The following is a 24,271-nucleotide window of genomic DNA, read 5'->3' on the forward strand; positions in this document are numbered from 1 at the left end:
GCTTGTCTTATTTTGTTGCTAAAATATACATATTTGTTTTTTGTTTTCCCTTTTCTTTCTTTTGATAACAAAGGATACCAACATTTTGTTAATAAGTGGCTGGTTTATTAATAACTTAGTGCAAGTGTTAAAGATTATGTTGTCTCTGGGCAAAGTTGCCAATATCTTATTAGCAATTGTGCACACTCTCCACCAGTGTATAAATTCATTTTGCACCTATGCTCAGACAAGAGCTCTTTCAGGTATTGGTAGATCTCTTGAGGGGGTTGGTGCAGGTTTTTCGGAGGCTTGGATTTTCCTTCGGAAGCTCCCCTGTTTTGTTCTGCTGGACTGGTGCTTGGGTTGGGTCTGTGTGTACTTGCAAGCACATGTCAGTCCCTGACTGGAGATTAAGATGGGAAAGATCTTTTTATGCTTTTTGGACCAATGACAATAAGCATGTTTCAGTCACTTTCTGGGTGTTGGCTTTCTCATATCTTCTGCATGGGTATATTTTTTCTATACTTAATAAATCAGGGATGATGATAAGGAATTCATCATGAATAAGGTGATTGTAAGTTGAGAAAGGGTCTGAAGCTCAGAGGTGTGTGGATGCTATCACTCAAATATACACTTAATTTACATATCTCAACCCTGCAATTAAGCAGAAGCCAGTTATTGCTCTGTTTGTGTATTTATCTTACCCTTCAGTGTTCACAGAAAAATCCCCGTGTTTCAAATCCAAAACAGCAACCAGGAACCAACCAAATTTTGCAGCTTCTATCAGTGGCTCTTTCTCTGTTAAATTTAAGCCTTCGGATGGGAAATAATTTATCCCCAGAGCTCTTCGAAACAGTGTAAAACAACTTCCACTCATTAGGGTGCGTTTGCTGGCCAAAGACAGCTGCTCTGAAAATAAGAGACTCAGTGTGGAGATAGAGACACTAATTAGTATGTTGATGTTTGAAAATCTTTCCTTAAATTTATTTGAAAGGTTATATATGTAGATGGTAAAAATTGAATATTGTTAAAGGCTGTATAGTAAGATGTAATTCTTCCTCCCCGGAAGTAACCATTATTAATCAGTTTCTTTTGATTCTTCCCATATATTCTCTAATCTGATGTCATTTTTGGTCAATGTACTTAAGCTCCTTCCAATCTAAGAAGTGATCTTACTCTGCTGCAGTGTAAGACAGTTCAAGAGATGGGGTGACATAAAAACTAGACATCATCACACCTGACCAGGACCAGCTACATAATTTGTGGGGCCCAGTGCAAAGTAAAATTACAAGGCCTATATATATATATATAATATATATATATAAATTCTTTAAATTTAATTTATTTATTTTTGGCTGTGTCAGGTCTTTGTTGCTGCATGCGGGCTTCCTCTAGCTGCGGGTGAGTGGAGTAGCGGGGGCTACTCTTCGTTGTGGTGCACGGGCTTCTCATTACTGTGGTTTCTTCTGTGGCAGAGCACAGGCTCTAGGCACGCGGGCTTCAGTAGTTGTGGCATGTGGGCTCAGTAGTTGTGGCTCATGGACTGTAAAGTGCAGGCTCAATAGTTGTGGCACACGGGCTTAGGTGCTCCCCGGCATGTGGGATCTTCCCGGACCAGGGATCGAACCTGTGTCCCCTGCATTGGCAGGCAGATTCTTAACCGCTGCTCCACCAGGGAAGTCCCGAGGCCTATATTAAGTGGAGCGTTAAACCAGGTACGGGGCCCTTCTAAACACACAGCTCTGTTTGACTGCACAGTTGGCATGCCCGTGAAGTCTCCTGCCCGACCCTGCTCTCAGCTTGCTGCACATTCACCCTGCCAGGCCTGCATCCAAAGCTAATATAAGGAGTCTGAGGCTCCCTGCCATCTGTGACTTAGATTTCTTGGCTGGAGCCTGGTTCCTTCAGGAAGGAATAGTGGGTTAAATGGAAAGTTGGAAACATCAGAGTGACCCAGAAACTCATAACTGTCTGGATTACAGCTAATTAGCTTTTTTCCTGATGGAGCATTTGGTGGGAGAAGGAAGAATCAGAACAGTGTAATTATGGGTGGTTTAATGTAGGGGTATAAGAATCAATGATTTGGTTAAATGGAGAAGGGGTTTGGTGAGGAGGGAAGTAAAAGTAAATAACCAATGGGCATTTGGGTCTATACCAGAGACCTGAGGATAGATCCTCAAAGGGGAAGAGAGGAGTGGGGTCATGACCCACGCCAGTGGCTTGGCATGATGGAAACTCTCCCCAGCAGGTTTGGTGTTGAGTGTTTCCAGTCCTGGGGCAGGTGGGAACAAACAGCTTAACACTTACAGAGTGTTAAATTATTTTCATTAAATATTAACACATTTAATCTTCATAACAGTCCTAAGAGGTAGGCAATAGCAATAATCCCATTTAACAGAGAGAAACTGAGGCATAAGGAGGTTAAGTCACTCACAACCCAAGCTCACACTGTTAGTAGGTTGCAGGGCTGGAAATCCAACCTTGCTGGTGCATTACCCTAGAGCTGTCTGCTCCCAGAGTTTTCAAAAGTACTTTACTGTTTGGGGGAACATTCTTTTCGTTTGTTGAATATATAATTGATGAAATCAGTTGTCATTTATCTAGTGCCCAGGATAGGCCAAACACTGTGCCAGGTACTTTCACACATATCAATACCATTTCTAATGCTTGTAAGCCAAATACCATTTTACAGTTGAGGAAACTTAGGCCCAGAGATGTGGCCTGACCCAGCCCTCTCAGCAGGGAGGACCAGTCAGGATTCAGTGCAGGTGTGACAGCTTCCTCAACCTACATTCTTTCTCTCATCACCAGGCTGCCTTTGTGTTCACCTATGTATCTTGAACACTTCTACTTGTTTAGAGTGTTTTAAATTTTGTTGTTTTGGGGTGGCCACACTGATTTTTTTCTTCCTCATAATACAGCGAAGGCAAATGAAGAACTTCATCTGTGCTCCTGCTGACTTCTTTTATGCTGCTGTTTATGTTTGGGACTAACAAACATTAATCTCACTGCCTGTTGAGGAGAAACAAGAAAATTCTCAGGGTCTTCTTCCCTCCTTCCTTCCTTCCTTCCTTTCCTTCCCTCCCTCCCCCCTTTCTTTCTTTCCTTCCTCCCTCCCTCTCTCTTTCTTTTCTTTCTTTCTTCCTTTCTCTTTCTTTCTTTCTCTCTTTCTTTCTTCTTTCTTTCTTCTTTTCTCTCTTTCTCTTTTTTTATCCCAGCATTTTTCTACTGTCCTGTTGAGTGGGAAAGCATTCAACGAATAAGTTACATTGGTGTGACTAATCCTGCTGTCTCTATCCGGGTGTTCAAGATTTGGGAGGTGGAACATTCCAGTGGACAACGTGAGTAGAACACAGAACAGTTCAGAAAGGAAAAGACAAAGTCTTGGCAGGAGTTTATGATGCCGTGCTAGTGGGCGAGATAATTTGAAAGTCTTGCTTTTCACGCCCCCCCACCCCCATGCTATCCAACTTTTCTTAAAAAGAAGATTCAGATGCTTTGTTTACTTATTTTCTTGGCAATCTGTGTTGTCAAGAGAACAAGAGCTGTTAGCCTAGAATAGGTTTTTCTGGTGTTCTTGGAGGAGAAAAAGCAAAGCCAATTTTTATTTTCATGTCTCTAAGAAGAAAACGGTTCCCTTGAGTGGGACGACTCCTATCTTAAGAGGGGCTGAATGTCAGTGAAAGGCAATTGTGGTTTCTCTGCTTTGTTCCAATTCACTTTAATAAGAAAGGCACATAATTGATGGGGCTTTTAGCTCTGTGCTAAGTATATTAATAGTTAGCACCTTTGAGTGTTTAAGTGCCAGCCCTGAAGTATTATCTTTTTTTTTTTGAGGTAAAATTGTTATGTAACATTATATGTTTTGGGTGTACAGCATTATGATTTGATGTCTGTGTGCATCCCGCGGTAATCGTCACCAAAAGTCTAGTCACCGTACGTCACCATATACTTGGTCCCCTTTACTCATTTCCTCCACCGCCAGTCCCCTTCCCCTCTAGTAACCACCAGTGTGTTCTCTGTGTCTATGAGTTTTGTTTTGTTTTTCTGTTTTTTAGTTATATACGAGTGAAATCATATAGTTTCTGTCTTTCACCCTCTGATTTATTTCACTTAACATAATACCTTCATAATACCTTCCAACCACATTGTTGCAAATGCAAGATTTCATTCTTTTTATGGCCAACTAGTATTCCATTGTGTATAAGTACATCTTCTTTATCCATTTATCCATCAATGGACCCTACACACAATATTGTATTTAACCTCAAGCCGAGCCTGTGAGCTAGGTTTTTATCCCCATTTGACAGCTGATAAACCCAAAGTCACTCATCCAAGGCTTACAGACCTGGTAACTAGCGAAGCTGGGATTTCAGTTAGGTCTGACTCCAAAGTCACTGCTTTCTACCGCAGTGTTGAAGGTAAACAAATGTTTCAGTGTGGTATCTATCTGTATTCCAGGAATGAATAACTCTATTGGCAAGTCAATGCAGGAGTGAAAAGTAAAGACCAAAGAAGACACTGTGGCTGAGCATCAGATAAGTGGAAGAGTCCTTGCTGTAGGAGCTCAGAGAGGGGAGAGGTCAAGGAGGGCCTAGTCACAGCATTCTAGGAAATTCTTCCAGACAGAAGTGGGTCTTGGGCTTGAGTTTGGATTTGAATGGACACTTTTTTACCTTTCTCACATAACTGGCTTCTTTACATAGCTGTATGTATCAATATATCTAAGTGTTTGCCTGTGTTAGCTACAGTGTTCTAATAAAACAGGCAATTTAGTAACAATGTAAACATATAGAATTGCACATTTTAATAAGCAACAGGAAAAGATCAGTATCTATTTTGGTTTCTTTAAAGCAGGGGTTGCCAGACATTTGCCCAGGGGCTGAGTCTGGCATGCCACCTATTTTTATATGGCCCACTAGCTAACAATGGTTTATACATTTTTAAATGGTTGAAGAAAAATCAAAATAATAATATTTTGTGACATGTGAGAATTACATGAAATTCAACTTTCAGTGTCTGTAAATATTTATTGGAACACAGACATGCCCATTCACTTATTTTTGTCCATGGCTGCTAGAATGGCAGAGTTGAGTAGTTGCAACAGAGACAGTATGGCTTGCAAAGCCTAAAATTTTTACTATGTGGCCCTTTACAGAAAAAGTTAGCTGACCCCTGTCACAGAGTCAGACCTGTTCAAAATGCTCCCCATCAGCCCCAATAAATATATTTTTTGGAGAAAATAGAAAAATATAGAAAAATATAGAACTATGCATCTGCTAGTCAGAATTGACTGTTGTTAATTAACCTTGTGCCATTTGCTTCAAATCCATTTACCAGTAAAAGGCATAAAACTTTACAACATTCCTCATGCTCCCCATCTCTATTCTTCCTTCTCTTTGTGGCAGACTGTCATTTGCACTCATCCCCTTTGACTTTTAAAACCCTTGTATGTTAGCTTTGGTCTGTGAACAGTATAGACTGTATTCTGCAACTTACTCTTTTTTTTTTTTTTTTTTTTTTTTTTTTTTTTTTTTTCTTTTTGCGGTATGTGGGCCTCTCACTGTTGTGGCCTCTCCCGCTGCGGAGCACAGGCTCCGGATGCGCAGGCCCAGCGGCCATGGCTCACGGGCCCAGCCGCCCCGCGGCATATGGGATCCTCCCAGACCGGGGCACGAACCCGTATCCCCTGCATCGGCAGGCGGACTCTCAACCACTGCGCCACCAGGGAGGCCCTGCAACTTACTCTTTTACTCAGTATTTTGTTTTGGGCTCTCCCCATGTCTGTACAAACAGATATGATGCATTCACTTAAACTATTGCATCATATCCCATCAAATGGCTATAACACGTTTCATTGATCCATTCCCCTGATGAACGTTGAAGACAGTTGTTCCCAGGTTTTTACTATTACCAACACATGCTTGCATGTTGAAAAACATCAGAAGGGGCGGTCATCTTAGCGGAACACTCTGAATTGCTTGTGAGCGCCCCTGCAGCATGAAAGGGACTTTGAACCTTTAATTAATTTGGCCCTTGACTCGGGACTGAGCTTTGCAACCACCCAAGGACTGCGGCGTCGGGCAGCCCTTGTGAGGTCTTCTTTCGCCCCTCCTCCGAGTGCTGTTACCTAGCTGGGACACTAAACACACTCTAAGGGCCCCAGCAAAGTAGGGCGGCAAAGGGGTAGAATGTTTGGGAAGAATATGATGTATGTCACAAAAAGCATCTAAGTAGTCTTCAGGGAAGCCAGAACTTCACTGGGTTTCCTGTAGTTTGGTACATCCGGGTGGAGGGGGGGGTGGGAAAGGAACACAGTTCCCAGCCTTTAGGGCGAGCCCCGAACAGCGGTCTACGGGGAGGCAGGTGCGGAAGGGGGTTTCCGCGAATGGGTGGTGACCCAAAATCCAGGCCGCATCCACCGCCGGGCGCCTGGTGCAGGGGCAGCAGCCGCGAGACGGGAGCTGAGCCTCGAGGTGGGGCCCCGGGTGACTCGCAGGCTTGGGAGGGGCAGCAGCCGGGAGCCGGGAGCCGGGCCTCGAGGCGGGGCTACGGGTGACTCGCAGGCTTGGGGAACTTCCCGCAGCTCAGACACCGCCCTGCAGTCCCTGCATTTGACTAAACAAAGCGAGCGCAGCCGGTGCGTCCGGCCTGCCCGAGGGTGCCCCGGCCGCTGCGGGGAGAACCGGGGCAGGTGACGCCGCGGGCGGGGGCAAAGTTACAGCGCAGCCTCCCGCGCTCCTGCGCCCCGGCAAGGTCTCTGTCCTCCTCGCGGGTCGGCGACCTCTTCCGACCCCGCTCCCGTTCCGGCCTCACTTCCCTCCCCTCCGCCTCCTCCCCTTTCTTCTCCCTTCCCTCCGCCGAGCCGCTACTTTCGTCTCCGCCGCTCCCGCCTCCCTCCCCTCCCCGGCGCGGGGCCGAGCCCTCGGGGGCGCGCGGCGGGCGCGGGCGGCTCAGTGCCGGGGTTCCCAGCGGCAGCAGCCAATCTTTGCGCAGCCCGCGGCAGCGTCGCGCCCGAGTCCGGACCCCGCGGCTCCTCCCGCCCCCGCCCCCGCCCCCGCCCCCCGCGCGCCCGCCGGGGCCGCGGAGAGGAGCGCGCGGCCGCGCCGAGCCCAGCGGAGCCGAGCCGGGGGCGCAGAGCGCGGGAGGCGGCGGCGGCGGCGTGGAGCCCAGGTGAGCTGGCGGGAGCTGGGCCGCGGGCGGGGGACGCAGCCGCTGCAGCCCCGGCGCCCTCGCCCTCTCAGGGTGCGGAACCACGGCCAGGATTTCAGACAAAGCCCTGAGGCCGGCTCCAGGTTCCCAACACCTAGGGGACCCCACGTGCGCCGCCCCACGCCCTGCCACGTGGGGACGCGGCCCCCGGCGCCCCTTCCCCCGCGTCCTCTGGGCACCGGGGACCTGGGGGTGGCCCCTTCGGCTGGGCCGCGCCCGGCCCGGGGTGGCAGGGGCGGTCCCGGAGTTTGGAACCATTGTCACCGGGGGCCGGGGCAGTCAAGGATCTTGGAGGCGGCCTAGGCCCACCCCCTCGCGTTTGACAGGTGGGGAAAGCTAGGGCGCGCAGGCGAGGAGAGGGCCAACGGACTTTGCGCACCCCCGCCCCCGCTCCCCTCTTGTCATGGGGGCACACCTGGGCCGTGGGGGGTTGGACACCTGGCGGCAGGACCCTAGACCAGCAGCTGTGGGACCGGCGTCCCTTAGCCTCGCCTCGGTCGGCTCTCTGCCCCCGCCCCCTTCTCTCAGCCGGAACCTCACAGGCTTGGTCCTTTTGACCTAAATCCACCTCGGGGCCGCTGCCTACTGTGAACGCGGAGAGCTGCCTTCACCGGCACCCTCCGCCTGACTCTTGGGCTCGCGGGGATGCTGGGCCCGGCCCCGCTCAGCGTTGGGTCTTGGTGCCTGGGGTGCCACCCGTTCCAGCCTTGAGCTTTTCCTGGCTTCCCCATCCCCTGCACTGACCAGTTTGGGAAGCGGAGTGTTTTCACAGCTCTGCCAGCGGCCCTGCCGCTCTCACTTGGCGCTGAAGAGGTTGCACCGAAGCCCCTCCTATCTCCCCGCGAAGGTTGGGGCAGAGGGATGGTGCTTGGGGGGCGGGGATCTCAGTGCCACCAGTAAGAGGGGCGCGCTGGCCTGGGGTGAGGCAACTTCTACCTTCCTCAGTCTGGAAGTCCCACAGTCCTAGAGATAGAAACTTCTTGTGCCTTAGAGCTTGCTGTCATTTACCACTCCCCCTCCCCTGGCTCTGCCCCCAGGAGAGAGAGTAAGAGAGCTCCGTCCGGAAAGACTCCCTTGTTCCTAGGGGGAGGCAGGGGCAGCAACAAGGGTAGGCCTTTGGGGGAGATAGCCCCCGCCCCACAAAGCACCTCACAAAAACATACACTTTAAGAAGAAACAGTGTGCATGCTATGCAAAATGCAGCTTCACGGTGGGTCCTGTAACTTCTTTCCAGATTGCTGATCCGAAACTCTTCCTGTATAGAAAGCAGCCATTTGTAGGGAAAGCACACAATGTGTTTTTGTACTAAAAAGTAATAGCCATCATTTGATGGGTCCCTAACTTGGATAATAATAACAATAACTAACATTTATTGAGTTCTAACTGTGTGTTAGATATTGTGCTATGTGTTGCAGGCATTATCGCATTTACTGCCTACCAAAGTCCTGTGACACAGAGATTTTTATCTCCATCGGAGAAATGAGGAAATGGAGGCTAAAAACAATCCTGCCGTATTGCTAGCAGTTAGCCCATTTTATAGAAAGACTCAGAGAGGTTAAGTTACTTGTCCAGGGTCACACAGCCAGCCCAGGCATGTCAGGTCTTAAAGCCTTTGCACTTTACCACCTGTTTTAGAGCAGAGGCCTTTGCAAGGCTGCCCTCAGGTTCTTGGGGAGCCCACAAATGTTTGCTAAGACAACCGAAGGAGCCATGGTGGTGCGGCTGATCGACTTGGGCTTGTGTTTGTTTCCAGGTTGTTAGTGGGCTGGTAGACAAGTATATTCACTAATAACTATGCAGTAGTTCTCATCAGGGGTGGTTCCACCTTCCTGGTGAGCGTTTGGAGAAGTGTGGGGCGAATTTCGGTTGTCAAAATGATGCTGAGCACGCCTGACTTTTGGTAGGCAGGAGCCGGGGATGCCACATATCCTGAAAGCAGGCCAGATTCACAGCAGGTGTGAAGAATTGCCCTGCCCTAAATGCCAGCAGTGCTCCTGTTGAGAAATACCAGGAGGAATAAGTGCTGTGGGAGTGAGGAAGCAAAGGGCAGTGAGGGTTCTGGAGAAATCCCTTCTGGCAGGTGTGAATCCAGGAGGCTTCCTGAAGGAGGTATCGTTTGTACTGAATTTTGAAGGATGGGCTGAAAAGTGGAGATTGGATGGGAGTAGGAGGGGAAGGGACTAGGACGGGATGACCTAGCAGAGGGAACTTCCTGGAGTGACCCGGAATGCCCTCCTTGAGAACTGCATCCAAGATGGGCTGGTGGGTGGGAAAGCACCTCTCTCAGGAGGAAGGGATGGGCGGGAGGGCCAGGCCAAGCCTGTTTTCAAGGCTTTTGGGCTCAGATTTTAACGTGGGCCTCAGAATCACCCTTACCCCATCATGAACCCATTTTATGGAAGGGCTTGGAGAAGCTAAATAGCTCGTTCAGGATCACTTGTGACCTCCACAACGTGCCTTCTTCTGGTGGTTGTGGGAAGCATATGGTTCCCATTTCCTTTCCTGATCCCGGGGATTTGGGGCAAATGGTATTTCAGATTTTCCTTCTGGTCAGAGAGCCTTGTTTTGCTATTTTTCGCAGGTATTTTGCTTTCCCAGTAGCTCCTCCTCTTTGGACTGGGTTAGAGAGCCCAGATGTGGGGTTCACTGGCTCCATGGTGCTGCAGTGGCCTTCAGCCTCACTTCTGTGCCTTCTTTCCTGGAAGATTGAGGACATTGCATTTCCCTTTTGGAATTGACTTTTCTTCTTTCAGGCTGTGCTTGTTACAACTTTACTGACCTGTTAGCAATATGTGACCTTTTGTGTCTGGCTTTCATTGAGCATAATTTCAAGGTTCACCCATGTTGTAGAATATATCAGTGCTTCCTTTCTATGACTGAATAATATTCCCATGTATGGATATACCACACTTTGCTTATCCATTCATCTTTTGATGGACATTTGGGTTGTTTCTGCCATAAGAGCTTCTTAAGGCCACTTTGACCGTTCCTTTGTCTCCACAGCCCCCAACTAATAAACCTCCTGGCACAAAACACTGTGTTGTCACTGAATTTGCAGGGAGAGGGTGATGGAAGGAAGGTTCTCCAACATCAGTTGGAGATGAGCTTCCTGGAACAAGGTTTTCGAGACTCCCTTAACACCGCTCTCACCTGCTCCTCCACGAGAATCCTAGCTTCCGTCTTAGCCCATCGCCTCCCAGATCACCTCACAGGTATTACAAGTGTGATTTTCAGGGAGAGCCTGGATTTCATTCAGTTTCATTCTTTTCGGTCATGATTTGTTAAATGTAGGTCCTATGTGATTTTATTGGTATATGTTTTGTGAGACCTTTTTCCAGGTAAGTAAATGCATAAAGTAGAGAAGGCCTCACCAGACAGTTGGTGCTTGAACCCTGTGGCCAGGCATGGAGTCAAAACTCAGTCTCCTGATAGCTTTGCCAGTAATGCCCACCAAGGACGTGGAAATGGAGCAGCATGAAAACTGAACTAGGAGGAAGTCTAGAAAATTCCAGCCCCTCAACCCCTCCCATTTGACGGCTGGGAAAAGTGGAGGGCAGAGAGGAAGGGAGAACATGGTCTTTTTAGAGAGAGCGTCGCCTATGAGCCATGTTGTGTGCTGGGCACTGTTATAGAAGATTGACTCTACAGCTGCCCTTTAGGTAGGTTGCTGCAGCTTCATTTTACAGCTGAGAAAATCAAGGCCCAAGTCCGCTGAGATCTGTATAGTTTCCTGACTTACCTTCTAATCATGAGCTCTCATGTCTCCCTCGGCCTCCTTATGATGCCAGATGAAGCCCATTTTCTCATGGGGTGGAATCCGCATTCTCCAGGAGGTTATGGTGTGGAAATAATTTCCAAATGCTCGTGCTCTCAGGAAAATAAGATTTTGAATGATTATTTTTTCTTTCTTCCCTGATTGGATCCCTTCCCTGATAAAACCAAAAAGAGGGGCATATTTAAAAGGAGGTGAGCGCTGTTAGACTTCATAGGGAAGACTTCTGGCTCTGGCATTCCCTGCTGGGGCATGCTAGTGACCAAAATGGTGAAGGAATTATTTTAGCTGCCAGTGTTTTCAGTTTCAGTCATGTGCGTAGTGTTGCTGCTGAATTTTCCCCCTCAGTTATGAACCATTTTAAGGATAGAGAAAAAAAACAAAGTTTTGTTTTGTTTTGTTTTGTTTTGTGGTACGCGGGCCTCTCACTGTTGTGGCCTCTCCCGTTGTGGAGCACAGGCTCCAGACGCGCAGGCTCAGAGGCCATGGCTCACGGGCCCAGCCGCTCTGCGGCATGTGGGATCCTCCTGGGCGGGGGCACGAACCCGTGTCCCCTGCATCGGCAGGCGGACTCCAAACCACTGCACCACCAGGGAAGCCCCTTGTTTTGTTTTTGACTGGCTTGTGGTTTTGGACAGCTGGAAGGAGAACCAGGAGGTGATGGAAACGGGACAGAGCAGGCCGCTGGCTCTGGAACCCTGATGATCTTTCACTGAACCCACACTTTTGGGAGGGGCTGGTGACAAGCCCTGCCCTGGGAACCGAGGAACACTGGGACTTGGTCCTTTTCCCTTAGGAGCTCCCAGGTGAGGGGTCTGGAACTGTTGGGGATCACTTTGGAAAAGATGAACAATTCTAGCATTTTTCCCTTTTGAAAAGGAGAGAAAGAAAATTGGAAGAGTCTGTTGTGCCCTTACCCTCACCCCATCCAGAAAGCTGCTGAGCAACTATTTTTATGTTGTCCCTTTTTATCCCGTTGGCTTCTGTAAATAGTTGAGAGATGGCGGTTGCAGAGATAAAAATGCTAATTCCAACCTGGAGAGGAGTGACTGATGGTCCCCCAAGGAAATGGGGGGAGAGGCCAAGGTCTTGCCCCTCTGCTTGGGCATGAGGTAGGAAGTGCGTGGGAGTGGGTGGGGAAGGGACATTGTGGGAGGTGGCTGAGATAAGCCTCTGCTGGAGAAGTTTAAATGGGGAACCAGTGGTTTGGGTGGTGGGCAGGGTGTGGAGGAAAGGACACCTCCCTTATAGGTTTCTAAAGCTACTTTGGGATTTTGCCGTTAAGGCCTCTGGCAGAAAGAGATTTTATTTAGATTCTTCCCAGACAGTTCTCCTGCCCTCTGGGTACAGGTGTCGGGGACAGGGTTGGACCCTGAGAGCCAGCTCCCAGCCCCTCTTTGGCCCTGCCTGGGGTTGCTTTGTGCTGGAGGCCGGGGAGGGAGCAGCTAGATTTAGCATCACCTCCAAACAGCAGGGAAGACGGAGGAGAAGGGCTGTGAGTGGGCGAGGCCCGGATGCCTGTGGATTCCCAACCAGCCCCCTCCCGCTCTGATTTGTCAAGCTACAGAATGTTGGAGTCAAAGTCTTTTTCTCTTCATTAAAAATTGAAATTTCAGTTGTTTCCCAGCCTCTTCCTTAGGTTCAGTGAAAGACTGGGAAGGATTCAGTAGGAGAAGAGGAAGGAAGTATCATGGTCCCCACCTCCCTTTTCTAAATACCCCCAACATCCACACCCACACTCACCCATTCACACTTACTGGCTCTTCAAGTCAGGGGCCTCCTGTGCACACCTGGCTTTAGGTACCGGGTGTGTGATGGGGGCCGCTTCTTCGTGATACTTCATTATTGACCCAATAGTAGCTGCCTAGGAACTCTTAAGGCAGTGGAGCTTCTTGCTCCGCCAGCATCCAGGGCTGAAGGGGACACTGCAGGGGTCAGAGGTCATGCCTTGGCCTAGCCTAGAACCTGGTGGGCTGCCTGGGAGAGGTCATCTCACCTCCCTGGGTCTCAGCCACTCCTGGAGCCCTAGTGCGTTGATTATGAAAGCTGTGAGAGTGCGTGCAAAATTCTTGTGACACAAATAAGCAAGGATGCGAAATTATATGCACACTTTGCTTTTAATTTTGTAGAAAGTGATGCATATGGATACAAATTAGAAGGGAAGATGAAAAGAGTTAAGTTGGCAGGTTGTGATTAGAAACAAAAATTTTATTTTAATATAAATTAAAGCCAATTGAGGGGCTTGAACTTGATAGCCGTTGAAGTGCTTTCTTGGCAACAACTTCTGTTTAGGGAGCATTTGCTGTGTGCAGGGGCCTGTGTGGTAGGTGAGGTAGGTATTGTTATCCTCAAGGTCACCAGCTAAGGAGAAGGGCTGTACCCCTGATCACGATGTGCCCCCCTTTCTAGGAGCCTTTGATTTCACACCTATGCCCTCCCAAACTGCTATGTGATTTGGGGCAAGTCACTCAGACTCTCTGTGCCTCAGTTTCCTCATTGGTGAGATCACGATAATAGTAACTAACTCATAAGTTTATTGTGATGGTTAAATGAGGTGATATGTGCAAGATGCTTAGAATAGCGCCTGGCACTTGGCCAGCAATAAAGAAGACTAGTCATCACTGTTACTGTATCTACAACTACTATGGCTGCCACTGTAGTGATGTGATTCTTGTGTGAAAAGTACTAGTCAGTTTCTTCCCTTCATTTCATCCTATTCTTAAGCCCTTTCCTTCCCTGTTTTTGATTTTTTTTCCTTTAAAATTAAAAAAAAAGAAAGAAATTAAAAAGGAGTTTGGAAGTTCTTGTTTCTGCCAGACCATCAAGGCGAAGGCTGTCAGGGGAGTTGCAGCTGCCTGCCAGTTTGGCCTGGTTGGGAGCCTTAAGGTGTAGGGAACTTATCATCTGGCAGGGAGCTTAGTGGAAAAGCTTTTCTGTCAATCAGCTCTGTGTCATCTGTCCGTTAGGACCTTTGATTGTAAATGACAGAAAACCAACTGCAAACTAACTTAAGCAAAAATGGGAGTTTATTGGTAAAAACTCCTGGGGTAGGTGGGCTTCAGGCATGGCTGGATCCAGGTGCCAATGCAATGTCTCCAGTTTTAGTTCTTTTCTATCTGTTGACTCTCTTCTCTCTCTGTCAACTTCATTCTAAGGCAGGGTTCTCCCAAGCCCCTGGTAACTCTAGAAGTACATCTTCATTGCTCTATGTTCCACAGAAAGAGACATTCTTAATACTTCTACAGAATCCTAGAATAAAACTTAGTAGACTGACTTGGGTCACACATTTACTCTTTTTTTTAAAAATAAATGTATTTATTTTATTTTTGGCCGCGTTGGGTCTTTGTTGCTGCATGCGGGCTTTTCTCTGGTTGTGGCGAGGGAGGGTTACTCTTTGTTGCCATGCGCAAGCTTCTCGTCGCGGTGGCTTCTCTTGTTGCAGAGCACCGGCTCTCGGCATGTGGGCTTCAGTAATTGTGGCACACGGGCTCAGTAGTTGTGGCTCGCGGGCTCTAGAGTGTAGACTCAGTAGTTGTGGTGCACAGGCTTAGTTGCTCCGCGGCATGTAGGATCTTCCCAGGCCAGGGCTCGAACCCGTGTCCCCTGCACTGGCAGGCAGATTCTTAACCACTGCGCCACCAGGGAAGCCCCACACATCTACTCTTGAAACAATCACTTGACCAGAGCAATCAATGCCCAGTTAACCAGACTTGAGTCGTAGTGGAACCCCTGAAGCTGATGGCACAGACAGCTCCGTGGAGTCACCTTTCACACACAGAAGGATGGGTTCCGGACATAAATCAGGCTGCTGTTATCAGACGAAAGGAACATACACTCTAGGCCAGCTAAAGAAAGCGTCTGACCTTGTGAGTGGCCTTGGGATGAATGAACTAAACAATGACCTCTAGCCAATATCTATTGAGTGCCGGCAGTGTTCTAGAAAGTTCTAGGTCCTGGAGTCCAGCAGCAAACAAAAAGGCAAAGGCACGGCTCTCACAAGTTAAGTCAAATCGATGTCTCTGTGCTCATGCACGTCTTTCCCGAATGCTGTAAGACACTGAGCCTTCACACTCTCCCCTCTCACACAGGTTGGAGCCAGAGGAATGGGCTAGATATTTCCCTTTGTTAGAGATTTTGGCTCAGCCTGGACTTCATTCCGGATACAACATGTGGACATTGCAAGGCTGTACCTGTAATTTTTAGCCCCTTTCTGAAAAACTCAGACCAATTTTAGCTCTACCTGGAACCACTGCATAACTTTGGACAAATTAGTAAACCTTTCTGAGCCTTCATTTTCTTACTGGTGAAATGAAATTGTTGGAACAGGTGACCGCTGATATTATAGCACGAATATCCAGTGCATCTCAAAGTAGGGCCTGTAGGGGTGAGATAGGTCATGAGAGGTAGAAAAGGGAAGGACATGTAATAGGGCACTCAGCCTGTCCTTGGCGCTGGGGAGATGAGGGGAAGCAGTGAGGACTGTAGCATGCCGGCGAGCATATCTCCTGTCCAAAGCTTCAGGGAGTTGTTGCCAGGAGTGAATACAGGTCCAGTGCTATCAGTGTCCAGTTCTTCAAGAGACTCTAGAAATTTTGATTTTTATCTGAACTCTTCCTGGCTCTAAAACGTTGGCATCTCATTCAAATAGTTTTAAATACAGTGTAGGCCAAGCAAAATACATCGGTGGCCAGATGTCACACGATAGGGACTGTTTGCTCCAGGGACTGTGATGGGATGGGGTCTGTGCCCACTAAAGCCAGAACTATCAGAGTTCCCTGGTTGTCCAGTGGTTAGGACTTGGTGCTTTCACTGCCGAGGGCCTGAGTTCAATCCCTGGTTAGGGAACTAAGATCCTGCAAGCCTTGTGGTGTGGCATAGACAGATAGATAGATAGATAGATAAAATAAAGCAAGCACTATCCCTCGTGCCCTCTGCCAAGGAAGGGCCCTTGTCTCTGGGGAGACAATCAGTTTCAGTGCCTCTAAACTAAAGAATATGCAAGGCAAGACAGTTGTAAGAGTCTGTGTCACTGAATCTGATACGACTGCTTGTTTGGTCCAAGGCCCCAAATCTGGAATATTCCAGCTGGTGTCAAGCCTCAGCGCTGCATCGGCTGTACAACTGAGCCTCCCAGGTCTCCCACTTAAGTATTGGGAAACACCCTCTGAATCCGTGGTCCCTGGGGCGGCAGGCTTCTGTGGTTAGGAGGGGAGCTGTGTTAGTTTGCTGGGATTGCCTTGACAAAGTACCGCTAACTGGGCAGCTTAAACCACAGAAATGTATTATCTCACAGTTCTGGAGGCCAGAAGTCCGAGACCAAGGTGTTGGTAGGGTTGATTCCTTCCAAGGGTCATGAAGGAGAATCTGGTCCATGTCTGTCTCCTGGCGTCTGATGGCTGCTGGCAATCTGGCGTTCCTTGGCATGTAGGTGCAGGACCCCAACCTCTGCCTTCACGTTCTCATGGTGTTCTCCCTGTGTGCGGGTCTGTCCAGATTTCCCCCTTTTTATAAGGACACCAGTCATATTGCATTAGGACTCCAGCATATCTTTTTTGGGGGTCACAATTCCACAACCCATAACAGGTGCCGAGTGGGGTCCCTATGGCTTTGCCTGGGACCCCCCTCCTGCTCTCATCAGCTTCCTGCAAAACTCTTGTGCTCTGGCCCCTCCAGCATGCCCACCCACCCTCACCCGCTTCCCAGCCTCATTCAATCCCAGGAGTCTTCTTTCTGTTCTCTCCGCTCTCCCACCTCTTTCCTGCTGCGAGGCCTTCTCAGAATGTGTTTCCTCCTCCTGGAGCAAGTTCCCGCCCCCTTAGCACCTACTCACCCTGTAGGTCTCAGCCTAAATATAATTTCCCCAAGTGAGGCCTTCCTTGACTCACCCCCTCCCATTCAGATCTCCCCTGGGTCCCTGCGTTGTTCTTTTTTATCTCATCCTGGTTTTCTCCTCCCGTTTGTGCTTATAGAGTCACTTGTGCCCCTCCTTTTCAGAAATCACATCAGTTTTGTTTATCTGGCACATAGTAGGTCCCCAGTAATTACTCGTAGAAGGAACAAATGGGTGAGTGAGTCTCCTTTAGGACCTCTCCGGGCCTCAGTTTCCCCAGGTGAGAGAAGATGTGGCTGGCCAAGCCTGTTATCCCAGGGAGGACATTGTCCCTGGCCCTGGCAGGATCCTCACAGCTATTTTGGGCCTCTTTGTTGTCCCGTGTTGCCCGGTACCTCAGGGGACCATGCAAAGGGTGTATCATGGGTCAGGGCATGTCACGGGCCCACTCACTGGCTACTTGCTGTGCTGCAGCTCCCGTGGTGGTGGCTCGGCATTTGGTAAGCAGGCACAGGTTGGAAAATGCCCCCAGGATACGGGAATGTGTTTCCTGGAGCCCGCTCTCGCACTTGGCTTCCTGGCAGAGGAATGAGCGCTCCCTTCATTCTGGCCTGGAGCCGGGTTTTTCTGCTCCAGGAAGGGTCTGGTCCTCCACGGAGCTGCCTGTGAGAGGGGAGGGAGGGGAGGGAGGGGCTGCCAGCCAAGGGCGGTGGGGAGGCTTCAGGGCCTGGGGAAGGACCCATGGATTGGGGCAGGAGGCTCGGGAGGGAGCTTTTGGAATTTCGTCAAACCTCGGTCCCCCCAAAACTGAATGCTTAGCTGTCCCTCCCTCGCAGAGGGCCTGTGAGGATTAAATGACCCAGGCAGAGCTGTTTCAATGTTTGGTGAAGAAATGATCAGTTGGGTGGTAGCTGTTACAATGCAGACCATTGTCTTTTTGTATGATTTTTCTTCTCCTGGGAGTGTTGGTAGCTTTCAACAGATCCTTAAAAGGTGTGTGACCTCATAGGATCTGTGCCCTCAAAAACGGTCAGATTCTGGCTTGGAGTCTGTGGGGTCAGTGGTGCTGAATGGCCAAGTCTGCCAAGCCTGCTGCAGACCAGTGAGGGGCCTCCAGGTGGCCTCGAGGCACTGAGGTCTGTGTCCCTTGAGGCTCTTTCCTGAGACCTGAACACACCTATCCCTCCAGCACAGGGGCCCGCACCTCTGCCTCAGAGCCAGCCAGTGCATTTTTTCTCTCCTTTCTCCTCCAGGCCTCAAGGGCCAAGGCACGGAGCCAGATGCCAACTCGTCAAGGAGACTGATTAAATGCAGCTTTGCGGGGGGTGGATGGCTTGGTGTCCTTGGCCTGGAGTGGCGATCGATAAGCAATTGTTTTTCTGCTGGCAAGAAGAAAAATTCTCCATTAACTGTCTCAGGTGCTGCCAGACTAGTTTTCTTTTCAGGAACTCTGCAGCCATGTCAGAGGTGGCTCTGGGAGGGAGGACGGGCCAGTGGAGGGGAGGCAGGCCCACGCTGCCAGAGCACACACAGGAGGAGGATCATTCTGGAGCATAGCCTGGCAGGTAGTAGGCATTCAGGAAGTATTTGTTGAAAGAAGAGCTTTTTGAGCACTTAACCATGCACCAGACATGAATACTGAGTTCTTAGTTCAGTTAGTCCTCATGACTCTCGGGTGAGTGCCCATTTTATAGAAGAGAAAACTGAGGCTGTGGCCCCAGGCAGTCGAACTTCAGGGACCCTGCTTTTCCTCTCCTGGGAAATAAGGATTATAAAAAGGATACGTAAAGGAACAGCAGCTGAGACCATGGAGAACATTGAACTTGGGTTGTATTCTTTCACGGATGAGGAAGCCAAGACAGGGACACATTTAATGATTTCTTTCTCAGATACAGTCAGAGTGGGATAAAGGGTTAGGAGATAGAGCCAACTGCTCTCTCCCTCTGCCTCGTGCCCCAGAGGTAGCACTCGGGCCTGATCATCCTAACTCCTATTGTGGTTACAGTTACTTTCTTTTAAAAATTCATTTCTGAATAGTTACTCTTTGCACACTTCCTTTTACAAAAGTAAAAGTAAATCAGTGAAAGTTAGGTCCCTCCCACCCTGCCCCCCCCACTTCTGCAAACCAGTTATCTTCTCTTGAGGCCACTCTTATCATTTTCTTGTGTATCTTTCCAGAAATATGCTCTGCATATGATTATGTATGCGCGTATGGCCCTTTTCCCCCTATGCCAACATCAGCATCCGAATGCCTTGGTTTTTTCCAGGTAACAGTGTGTCTTGGAGCTAATTCACATTAGGATGTACAGAGTCACCTCTTTTAAAATAAATGCATGATTTTCTCCTGGGCTACATGTACCTCATTTTATTTACTCAGTCCCCTGTGGATAGTCATTTCAAACCACACTACCAAAATAATTTTGTACGTATATCATTTTTTTTTTTTTTTTTGCGGTATACGGGCCTCTCACTGCTGTGGCCTCTCCCGTTGCGGAGCACAGGCTCCGGACGCGCAGGCTCAGCGGCCATGGCTCACGGGCCTAGCCGCTCCGCAGCATGTAGGATCTTCCCGGACCGGGGCACGAACCCGTGTCCCCTGCATCGGCAGGCGGACTCTCAACCACTGCGCCACCAGGGAAGCCCTCATTTTTTTTTATCTGTGAGATTGTCTTTAAGGTAAATTACTCCCAGGTGCAGAATTGTTAAGTCAAAGGTATGTGCATTTGGAATTTTGTTAGATATTGGTGAGTTTCCCTTCATAAAGGTGATACTAATTCATACTGCCCATAGCCTCATCAAAATAGTGCCGTTATTATATTTTTTGTCTTTGCCAATCCGATAGTTGGAAAAAAGATATTTCATTGTAGCTTTATTATTATGATTATTATTTTAATTTTGGTAAAATATATATAACATAAAATTTACCATTTTAACCACTTTTAGATGTACAATTCAATGGCACTGTTTACATTCAGAATGTTGTGCAGCCATCACCACTATCCATTTCCAGAACTTTTTCGTCACCCCAAATAGAAACTCTTAAGCAATGACTCCCTGCTCCCCTCTCCCCCGGTCTCTGGTAACCTCTATTCTAAAATTTCTGTCTCTATGAATTTGCCTATTCTATAAGTGAAGTCATACGGTATTTGTCCTTTAATATTTGGCGTGTTTCACTTAGCATGTTTTCAAGGCTCATCCATGTTGTAGCATGTGTCAGAACTTTATTCCTTTTTATAGCTGAATAGTGTTCTGTTGTATAAATAGACCACATTCTGTTTATCTATTCTTCCATTGATGGAAACTTGGGACATTTCTACCTTTTGGCTATTGTGAATAATGCTGCTGTGAACATGGGTGTATAAGTATCTGTTTGAATCCCTGCTTTCAATTCTTTTGGGGATATATATACCTAGAAGAGGAATTGCTGAGTGAAATGATAATTCTACATTTAACTTTTTGAGGCTCCACCAAAGCATTTCGTTGTAGTTTGAAGTTGCACTTCTCTTACTATAACTGAGACTGAGCATCTTGTCACATGACTGGGTACTTTGTTATTCCTTTACACTGTACTCTGTGTTCAAACCTTGTGCCATGTCTGGGCTGGCATGCTGTTGTTGGTTCCTTAGTGCCTTTCCCATTGATCTGTCCCTGCTCCACAAGGGACCCCATCTGCCCACGTCATGGTCCAGTCTGCATACATAGAAGCTATTCCATAAATACTTATTGCAGGACTGTCCCAAGCAGGCGGGTAGCATTTCTCTGCCCCTCAACCGAGCCCTCCAGGAAGCACTGGCTTTCTGCTCCCATCTTTACTTTCCTCTGTATCCCCCCACTGCCACCCAGTGTCTTAAAGAGATATCATTTTATTCATTCATAAAATCTCTCTACCCAGCCCTCACTGTTTTCCTGGCACCTTTGTGACGTGAGTGATCAGCACAGAGCTGCCACTGTCTGCATCTGTGGATATACTCCCCGAATTCCAGTGGTGCCTGTGACATTTGTCCAGCAGAATTTGTCAAACATACAAACCGAAGGTTAATATTCTGTCCCAGAGACAGGAGGAATTGGCAGTCTAAGGGAGTGTGTCAACCTTTTTTTGTTTTCATTCACATAACATAAAATTAACTATTTAAAAATGAGGGTATAATGGCAAACCAACAAGCTGGGGTGCTTGCGAAATTATCCTGAGGTGTGGAAGATATTTTATAAACTGTAAAGAGCTGTCTGAATCATTGCTATTGTGAAGGGATGCAGCCTAGAGGTCACCATGTGGAAGTGTTTCATTTGGCCTGCCCAGCTTTTTAAAATATTTAAAATAATTGCTAATTTTTAAAAAAAGCAAGAGATCTCACTTAACATCCTGGCTTTAGGGCTTCTCTTGAAAAAAAAAAAAGAAAGGGGGGGTTGGGGAGATAACCAGACAATTCTATGCCCCAATCCCTGTTTAACAACAATTGGCTTGAGCTGGAAGTAGCTGCCACCTTTGTAGGAGGCATGGGTGCTCTATTTTGGGGTTTTCTCATACTTGGTTTCTACAGGAATTGAATTTGGGATTCTTGTTTATGTGAGGAGGGGCTTTTAAGATGAGGAAATGTGAAACAACAGGGTCCTACTGTATAGCACAGGGAACTATATTCAATATCCTGTGATAAATCATAATGGAAAAGAATATAAAACAGAATGTATACATATGTATAACTGAATCACTCTGCTATACAGCAGAAACTACCACAGCGTTGTAAATCAACTACACATCAATTAAAAAAATAGGATACAGTGAGGAAATGTGGAGTAAGCTCTTCTATATAGACGCAAAAGATTTCAGATCACACTGTGTTTTGCAAGATACTTTTTTCAAGGACGGCGACTCAAAGCAGGAACGAGGCACCAGTCTGGCCCAGCAGGAGAGACCCCCTTCCCTGCCGCACAGGATGGGGGCAGGTGACCCTTCCTCTCTCTGCAGGTGGCGCCGCTGCCGGATGGGAGTGCCGGGGCACGTGTGTGTCGCATGAGGTCGGCACATGCACCATGTCATCATGCGTCTCTAGCCAGCCCAGTAGCGACCGGGCCGCCCCCCAGGATGAGCTGGGGGGCGGGAGCGGCAGCAACAGCAACAGCAGCGAAGGCCAGAAGCCCTGTGAAGCCCTGCGGGGCCTCTCGTCCCTGAGCATCCATCTGGGCATGGAGTCCTTCATCGTGGTCACTGAGTGCGAGCCGGCCTGCGCTGTGGACGTCGGCCTGGCCCGGGACCGGCCCCTGGAGGCCCCTGGCGGAGACCTCGACGTCTCCGGGTCCCAGGCCCGGCCCCACCTCTCCAGTCGCAAGCTCTCTCTGCAGGAGCGGTCCCTGCTGGATGCGAATGGGCGCTGCGTCTACCCGGCCCTGACCCTCTCGCCCCTGGGCTCTCCGCAGTCCTCGCCGCGGCTGCCCCGGAGGCCCACGGTGGAGTCGCACCACGTCTCCATCACCGGGATGCAGGTATGTGAGCAGCGGCCCCTGGTGCCCTGCCCCGCGCGCGCCCGGAATGTCTCCGCGTTAGGTTGGGCTCCCCCAGAAGGATTCCAGCGCAGCCAGTTGATTGGGGAGGTGACCCCAGGAAACCCAGGGAGACGTCAATAAAGGGTGCATGTTGGAGCCAGTTACCACTGTGGGCAACCAGGCCTCCATCTCTGGGCAGCCCTGGGAGACAGTGTAGGACATGAGCCCCAGAGTTATTCCACCTGAGGGCCAGTTATTCCACCTGGTGTAACAGGGCTGGGCCTGTTACACCAACTGCTGGCAGTCCCTGAGTGTGGGCAGAGCATCTCTGGGACAGACAGAGCCTCTCACAAAGAGATGCACGTGCTGGCAGTTGGAAGTTGTGCTGGGGACTCTGAAATGGGGATGGTGGGTCAGTGAGAGGCCTCACACCCTGACAAACAGCATGGCCCCAGTTGCTGAGTGTTTGCCTTCCCAGGCACTGCCCTCAGCACTGTACCTGCACTTCTCACTTGATCTTTACCATAAGCTTCTGGAAGGTGGGTTGGAACTCAGATCCCCAGCAGGGTTCACAGGGCCCGGTCCGCCCCCGCCCCACCTCCTGCCCCATCTCCTACCTTTGTGCTGCTAACTCACAGAGCTCCGACCTTACCCACTTCTTTGTCTTCCTCATTCCCTCCGTTAGGCCTTTACCCTTGCCGTTCCCTCTGCTTGGAACCACACCGCCCCCCCACCATCTTTGCAAGGACATCTCCGTCTGGCTTCCAAGTCTCAACTCAAATATCACCTCCTCTGAAAGGCCTCTCATTCCACCCCCTCTAAGCAGCCTTCCGTCCCTGTCTGTCCTGTTGCCCTGTTGACTTTCCTTCACAGCACTTGTCACCATCTGATTATCTGTGTGTTTGTTAAGTTGTTTATTGCCTGTTCCCCGCCACTGCCCCCGCCTCAGCTAGGATGTTAGAAACAGTCCTGTCCACCACAGGGTCCCCAGCACTGAGCACGCTGCCTGGCGCATAGTTGCTCAAAAATATTTGTTGAAGGAAGGAATACATTTTATTGGGGGACGCCTGGAAATCAGGAATGGCTTTCTAAAGGGGCTGATATTTAACTACACACTGAGAGTTCACTGCAGGGGGTGAGCATGGCATGAGCAAGGGCCCCGAGGTAGAAGGCATGAGCCCATTAAAAAAAAAATTGTTATTGTTGTTTCATCTCCTACTTTATTAACTAGCCACAGGCCACCTAGGTGACAGAGGTAGTCTCATTCCTCTAATATTTTAGTTTTAAAAGTATGATTACCATAACCCAACTAAGTACCAGCTATGTATACCAACATATTCCTTTCCATAGAGTTCAGGATAGGTCAGGGATTCAGTTAACTGGAGTGTGGGGCCCCAAATGGGGGGCACTGTGGAAACAGAGCTGGAGAGTGAGTTCGAGTTTGTGTCAGTTAGAAATGAGTCAGCTTAGAGAAACAGACATCTCCCAACAACAGTGGCTTTAACACAATAGGGTTTTCTTAACCATGTAAAATAAATCTAGAGCTAGGCATTGGGGATTGGTGTGGTAGTTGTGTTGTTGCTTTTGCCCTTAAAACCTCATGATCTCAAGATGGCTGCTGTGGCTCTAGCCTTCACAGCTCCATTCCAGGCAGGAAGAAGGAGCAGGGAAGAAAGGCAAAAGATGTCTGCCTCCTAAGTCAGTCCTCTTTCCTGCAAGCTCTACCCAGCAACTTCTGCTTATCTTCCACTAGCCAGAGCACATGGCCACCTTAGCTGTAAGAGAAGCTGGGAAATGAAGTTTTCTAGCCTGGAATGTTGCCATGCAGAGTTCCACTTATAAGGAAGAAAGGAGAGGCTGGTGTTTGGTGGGCAACTAGATAACTCTGCCAAGGTCAGAGCTTTAGAGAGTTTGAAGGTCAGGCTGTGAAGTCAGGACTTGACTCTCGAAGCGGCAGCGAGCTGGGGCTGATGTGGTCAGAGTGGATTCTTGGAAGATGA

The 24,271-nt window shown here is 48.9% G+C and overlaps 1 protein-coding gene across 4 annotated transcripts in view; it reads left to right on the forward strand.

The window, feature by feature from the left end:
* The first annotated feature begins 6,595 nt into the window (after positions 1-6,595).
* Positions 6,596-24,271, forward strand: part of CAMKK2 (calcium/calmodulin dependent protein kinase kinase 2) — a 56,328-nt gene continuing 38,652 nt past the window's right edge. For 2 of the 4 annotated variants that reach the window (XM_081253186.1, XM_081253187.1), the window contains exons 1-3: positions 6,596-7,152; positions 10,250-10,403; positions 21,757-22,271. In XM_081253186.1, coding sequence (XP_081109312.1) covers positions 10,292-10,403; positions 21,757-22,271 — 627 coding nt within the window. In that variant the 5' untranslated portion in view covers positions 6,596-7,152; positions 10,250-10,291. The remainder of the gene's footprint in view (positions 7,153-10,249; positions 10,404-21,756; positions 22,272-24,271) is intronic. The other 2 variants (XM_081253188.1, XM_081253189.1) reach the window with 2 other exon arrangements.

The sequence above is a fragment of the Mesoplodon bidens genome (genome assembly GCF_964165515.1).
Source record: "Mesoplodon bidens genome assembly, chromosome: 13".
NCBI classification, from domain to species: domain Eukaryota; kingdom Metazoa; phylum Chordata; class Mammalia; order Artiodactyla; family Ziphiidae; genus Mesoplodon; species Mesoplodon bidens.